The 6,680-nt window shown below is 59.0% G+C and overlaps 1 protein-coding gene across 1 annotated transcript; it reads right to left on the bottom strand.

The window, feature by feature from the left end:
- Positions 1-4,528: 4,528 nt before the first annotated feature.
- On the bottom strand, positions 4,529-6,030 carry LOC144955166 (guanine nucleotide-binding protein G(z) subunit alpha). Its single transcript, XM_078885483.1, has one exon. The coding sequence runs from the start codon at positions 6,027-6,029 to the stop codon at positions 5,691-5,693; it is 339 nt and encodes a 112-aa protein (XP_078741609.1). The 5' UTR covers position 6,030; the 3' UTR covers positions 4,529-5,690.
- Positions 6,031-6,680: the final 650 nt, after the last annotated feature.

The following is a 6,680-nucleotide window of genomic DNA, read 5'->3' as shown; positions in this document are numbered from 1 at the left end:
CTGCGGGGGCGGGGCGAAAGCACTCGCGAGCGGCCATCTTGATTAGTTCAACCCGAGCCGGGTTTTCAGCGGCGTGGTCCTGCTCACGTGCGAGCGGCCATCTTGATTAGTTCAACCCGAGCCAGGTTGAGTTCAGCGGCGTGGTCCTGGTCACGTGCGAGCGGCCATCTTGATCAGTTCAACCCGAGCCGATTGAGTTCAGCGTAGTGTGTTGTGTATAGTGTATAGTGTAGTGTATAGTGTAGTGTGTAGTGTAGTGTATAGTGTAGTGTATAGTGTAGTGTATAGTGTAGTGTATAGTGTAGTGTATAGTGTAGTGTATAGTGTAGTGTGTAGTGTATAGTGTAGTGTATAGTGTAGTGTGTAGTGTAGTGTGTAGTGTAGTGTATAGTGTAGTGTGTAGTGTAGTGTATAGTGTAGTGTATAGTAGTATAGTGTAGTGTGTAGTGTATAGTGTAGTGTATAGTGTAGTGTATAGTAGTGTAGTGTATAGTGTAGTGTATAGTGTAGTGTGGTGTATAGTGTAGTGTATAGTGTAGTGTATAGTATAGTGTATAGTAGTGTAGTGTATAGTGTAGTGTATAGTGTAGTGTGGTGTATAGTGTAGTGTATAGTGTAGTGTGTAGTGTATAGTGTAGTGTATAGTGTAGTGTATAGTAGTGTAGTGTATAGTGTAGTGTATAGTGTAGTGTGGTGTATAGTGTAGTGTATAGTGTAGTGTATAGTGTAGTGTATAGTGTAGTGTAGTGTGTAGTGTAGTGTGTAGTGTAGTGTGTAGTGTATAGTGTAGTGTGTAGTGTAGTGTATAGTGTAGTGTGTAGTGTAGTGTCGCAGGCTGGGCAGAAAGGCGGCGGAGTTCTGAGCTGTGGCACTGGTGAGCAGCTTCTGTTGCACCACCACCGCCACCACCCCCACCACCACCACCGCCTCCACCACGACCACCCCCACCATCACCACCACCATCACCACCTCCACCACCTCCACCACCACCACCTCCATCACCTCCACCACCACCTCCACCACCACCCCCACCTCCACCACCTCCACCACCCCCACCACCACCTCCACCACCACCCCCACCACCACCTCCACCACCACCTACACCACCACCCCCACCACCCCCTCCGCCACCGCCACCACCACCACCTCCACCACCGCCCCCGCCTCCGCCACCGCCACCACCACCACCACCACCACCCTCACCTCCACCCCCCCCACCACCACCTCCACCACAACCCGGCACTGCCCAGTAGCAGCGTCCTTCACGAGCCTCCTCCTCCACAGAGGCCCATCTTGACATCGGCAAATCCCGGAATCAGAATCGGAATATTTATTCATACCGCGGGCGAGGAATCCGAAAAGCCGTAAAGCTCTTGTTGACAGATGTCCAGCAAGGTCCCATCAGCTCCCATCTCTTCGCCAGCCCTTGACGCTCACTCACCCGCTCACCCACCTGCTCACCCACCCGCTCACCCACCCATCAGCTCCCATCTCTTCGCCAGCCCTTGACGCTCACTCACCCGCTCACCCACCTGCTCACCCACCCGCTCACCCACCCATCAGCTCCCAACTCTTCGCCAGTCCTTGACGCTCACCCAGCCGCTCGCCCGCTCGCCCGCCCGCCCGCCCGCTCACCCGCCCGCTCACCCGCCCGCTCACCCGCCCATCAGCTCCATCTCTTCCCTATAGCCTGTGCCGTACCACGTTTAGCACCACCACCACCGCCAACACCACCACCGACACCGCCACCACATCACCACCACCGCCGTCAATGGACCGGGGGAAGGTAGGGGGGGGGGGGGGACAGGAGGATACATCAACAACAACAACAACGACATCAACAACAACAACAACATCTGGAATCTGGTGCAGGAGATCCACCACCACCACCGGCTCCGCTGGGAGTCAGCAGCTTGCGACTGCTGAGAGAGCTCCGGGCGACGGCGGTTGGATGGAGGATCAGGAGGATCAGGAGGATCAGGAGGATCAGGAGGATCAGGAGGATCAGGAGGAGGATCAGGAGGATCAGGAGGATCAGGAGGATCAGGAGGAGGATCAAGAGGATCAAGAGGAGGATCAGGAGGATCAGGAGGAGGATCAGGAGGAGGATCAGGAGGAGGATCAGGAGGAGAAGGAGGAGGATCAGGAGGAGGATCAGGAGGATCAGGAGGATCAGGAGGATCAGGAGGAGGATCAAGAGGAGGATCAGGAGGATCAGGAGGATCAGGAGGAGGATCAGGAGGATCAAGAGGAGGATCAGGAGGATCAGGAGGATCAGGAGGAGGATCAAGAGGATCAAGAGGAGGATCAGGAGGATCAGGAGGATCAGGAGGATCAGGAGGATCAGGAGGATCAGGAGGATCAGGAGGAAAATCTTCAAGGAGACCCTTTGGCCCAATGGCAAACAAAACATCACCACCACCGCTCGCCACCAACGCTAGAGCTCCGTGCCACGGTGAGATGGAGCTCCGTGCCACGGTGAGATGGAGCTCCGTGCCACGGTGAGATGGAGCTCCGTGCCACGGTGAGATGGAGCTCCGTGCCACGGTGGGGGGCGGAGCTCCGTGCCACGGTGAGATGGAGCTCCGTGCCACGGTGGGGGACGGAGCTCCGTGCCACGGTGAGATGGAGCTCCGTGCCACGGTGAGATGGAGCTCCGTGCCACGGTGAGATGGAGCTCCGTGCCACGGTGAGATGGAGCTCCGTGCCACGGTGAGATGGAGCTCCGTGCCACGGTGAGATGGAATTCCGTGCCACGGTGGGGGACGGAGCTCCGTGCCAAGGTGAGATGGAGCTCCATGCCACGGTGGGGGACAGAGCTCCATGCCACGTTGGGGATGGAGCTCCGTATCACCGTGGGAGACGGAGCTTCTTGGAACGATGGGGGGCGGAGCTCCATGCCACGGTGAGATGGAGCTCCATGCCACGGTGAGATGGAGCTCCGTGCCACGGTGGGCGACGGAGCTCCATGCCACGGTGAGATGGAGCTCCGTGCCACGGTGGGCGACGGAGCTCCATGCCACGGTGAGATGGAGCTCCGTGCCACGGTGGGCGACGGAGCTTCTTGGCACGGTGGGGGGCGGAGCTCCACCAGTAGACACCACCGCAATAGTCAGCCACCACCACAGTCAGTGTAGAAGTAGACACCACCGTAGCCACCACCACCGTAGCCACCACCGTAGTCAGTGTAGCAGCCACCACCGTAGTTAGTGTCGTAGTCAATGTAGCAGCCATCACTGTAGTTAGTGTCGTAGCCACCACCGTAGTCAGTGTAGCAGCCACCACCGTAGCCACCACCACCGTAGCCACCACCGTAGTCAATGTAGCCACCACCACTGTAGTTAGTGTAGCAGCCACCACCGTAGCCACCACCACCGTAGCCACCACCATAGTCAATGTAGCAGCCACCACTGTAGTTAGTGTCGTAGCCACCACCATAGTCAGTGTAGCAGCCACCACCGTAGCCACCACCACCGTAGCCACCACCGTAGTCAGTGTAGCAGTAGCCACCACCACAGTCAGTGTAGAAGTAGACACCACCGTAGCCACCACCACCGTAGCCACCACCGTAGTCAGTGTAGCAGTAGCCACCACCACAGTCAGTGTAGAAGTAGACACCACCGTAGCCACCACCACCGTAGCCACCACCGTAGTCAGTGTAGCAGTCACCACCGTAGTTAGTGTCGTAGTCAATGTAGCAGCCATCACTGTAGTTAGTGTCGTAGCCACCACCGTAGTCAGTGTAGCAGCCACCACCGTAGCCACCACCGTAGTCAATGTAGCCACCACCGTAGCCACCACCACCGTAGCCACCACCGTAGTCAATGTAGCAGCCACCACCGTAGCCACCACTGTAGTCAATGTAGCAGCCACCACCGCCACCACCACCGTAGCCACCACCGTAGCCACCACCACCGTAGCCACCACCATAGTCAATGTAGCCACCACCGTAGCCAGTGTAGCAGCCACCACCGTAGCCACCACCGTAGTCAATGTAGCCACCACCGTAGCCACCACCACCGTAGCCACCACCGTAGTCAATGTAGCCACCACCACCGTAGCCAGTGTAGCAGCCACCACCGTAGCCACCACCGTAGTCAATGTAGCCACCACCACCGTAGCCAGTGTAGCAGCCACCACCGTAGCCACCACCGTAGTCAATGTAGCCACCACCGTAGCCAGTGTAGCAGCCACCACCGTAGCCACCACCGTAGTCAATGTTGCCACCACCGTAGTCAATGTTGCCACCACCGTAGCCACCACCACCGTAGCCACCACCGTAGTCAATGTAGCCACCACCGTAGCCACCACCACCGTAGCCAGTGTAGCAGCCACCACCGTAGCCACCACCGTAGTCAATGTAGCCACCACCGTAGCCAGTGTAGCAGCCACCACCGTAGCCACCACCGTAGTCAATGTAGCAGCCACCACCGCCGCCACCACCACTGTAGCCACCACCGTAGCCACCACCGTAGCCACCACCACTGTAGTCACCACTGTAGTCAATGTAGCAGCCACCGCAGGCACCACCGTACCACCACCGTAGCCACCACTGTAGTCAGTGTAGCAGCCATCTTCAAGGGAGGCTGGTGGTTCCTTGTCATTTTGTGGCTGTTGGCTTCACCATCACCACCATCACCACCATCACCACCAATTATCTCCATTACCACCATCACCACCATTACCACCATCACCACCATCACCACCATTACCACCATCACCATCACCACCGTCAACCACCATCACCACCATCACCACCATCACCTCCATGTGCACCATGACCACCATCACCATCATCACCTCCATTACCACCATCACCTCCATTACCACCATCACCACCATCACCTCCATTACCACCATCACCATCACCACCAATTATCTCCATTACCACCATCATCACCATCACCTCCATGTCCACCATCACCACCATCACCTCCATTACCACCATCACCATCACCTCCATTACCACCATCACCATCACCACCATCACCTCCATTACCACCATCACCTCCATTAACACCATCACCACCATCACCACCATCACCACCAATTATCTCCAGCAGAGACTGGCGGTAGCCGGGTCGGACGCAGAAATAAAAACAGCAGCAGCGAGTGCCGGGCGTCGCACACAGACACACAGATACACACACATGCACACACATGCACACACACACGCACACCTACACACGCACGCGCGCACACACACGCGCACAGACACACACACGCACAGACACACCACACACACACGCACGTGCAAACACACGCACACCTACACACGCACACACGCACACCTACACACGCACACACACGCACACACACGCACAAACGCACACACACACACCCACCCGGCACCGACCAACCCCACCGAAACCCAACCAACCCAACCCATCGACCGAACCAAACCCAACCAACCCAACCAACCAAACTGATCTGTCGACTGACCGAGCAATCCAACCCAACCCAACCCGAGCGACGGATCGCCCCGTCGACCGACTCAACCCCACCGACCGACCGACACACCGACCGGCCGAATCGACCGAACCCCAACCGAGACCAAACGCCCGTCCGGCAAAAAAGAAACCGGGGCAGGGCAGGCGGGCGAGGCGAGCCGGGCGAGCCGGGCGAGGCGAGAAAGCACGCTCCCCCTGCAGGGTGATCCGCCCCGTGCCGCTCGCAGCCGAGCGGCAAGATCAGCAGAGGCCGATGTACTTGAGGTTGTTCTGGATGATGACGTCGGTGACAGCGTCGAACACGAACTGGATGTTGCTCGTGTCCGTGGCGCACGTAAAGTGCGAGTAGATCTCCTTCGCCTCCTTGTTGCGGTTGAGGTCTTCGAATTGCCGCTGGATGTACACGGCCGCCTCCTCGTACGTGTCCTGGCCCGGGTAGTCGGGGAAGCAGACCGAGAGAGCCACGCGGCGGATCTTCTCGGCGAGGAGGTCCTTCTTGTTGAGGAACAGGATGAGTGACGTGCTCACGAACCAGTTGTTGTTGCAGATCGAGTCGAAGAGACGCAGGCTCTCCGCCATGCGGCTCTGCCGGGAGGTGGTGGGGGGGGGGGTTGGTGGGGGTGGGTGGGGGGGGGTGGTGGTGGGGGGGGTGGTGAAGATGGTGAGAGGAGGAATGGGTGGAGATGAGAGGGGGGAGGAAAGGGAGGGGGGAGGGAGGGGGGAGGGAGGAGAGGGAGAGGGAGGGAGGGGAGAGGGAGGAGAGAGGGAGGGGGAGGGGGGGGGAGGGAGGGGGGAGGGAAGGGGAGGGAGGAGGGAGGATAGGGAGGGGGGGGGAGGGAGGGGGGGGGAGAGGGGAGGGGAGAGGGAGGGGGGGAGGGGGGGGGAGGGAGGAGAGGGAGGGGAGAGGGAGGGAGGGGGGGGAGGAGGGAGGGGAGGGAGGGGGGAGGGGGGAGGGGGGGGGAGGGAGGGGGGGGGGAGAGGGAGGGGAGGGAGGGGGGAGGGGGAAGGGAGGGGGGGGAGGGGGGTTTAGTTGTCGCTGTTGCATCACCCCTGTGCATCGGCCTGCTGCCAGTAGGGGTCACCACAACCTCACCACCATCACCACCATCACCACCACAACCTCACCACCATCACCACCACAACCTCACCACCACCACTTCAACACCACCATCACCACAACCTCACCACCACCACTTCAACACCACCACCATCACCACCATCACCACCATC

This window comes from Lampetra fluviatilis, unplaced genomic scaffold (genome assembly GCF_964198595.1).
Source record: "Lampetra fluviatilis unplaced genomic scaffold, kcLamFluv1.1 SCAFFOLD_989, whole genome shotgun sequence".
In the NCBI taxonomy this organism is placed as follows: Eukaryota; Metazoa; Chordata; class Hyperoartia; order Petromyzontiformes; family Petromyzontidae; genus Lampetra; species Lampetra fluviatilis.
This window is presented reverse-complemented; position numbering and strand designations above follow the sequence as displayed.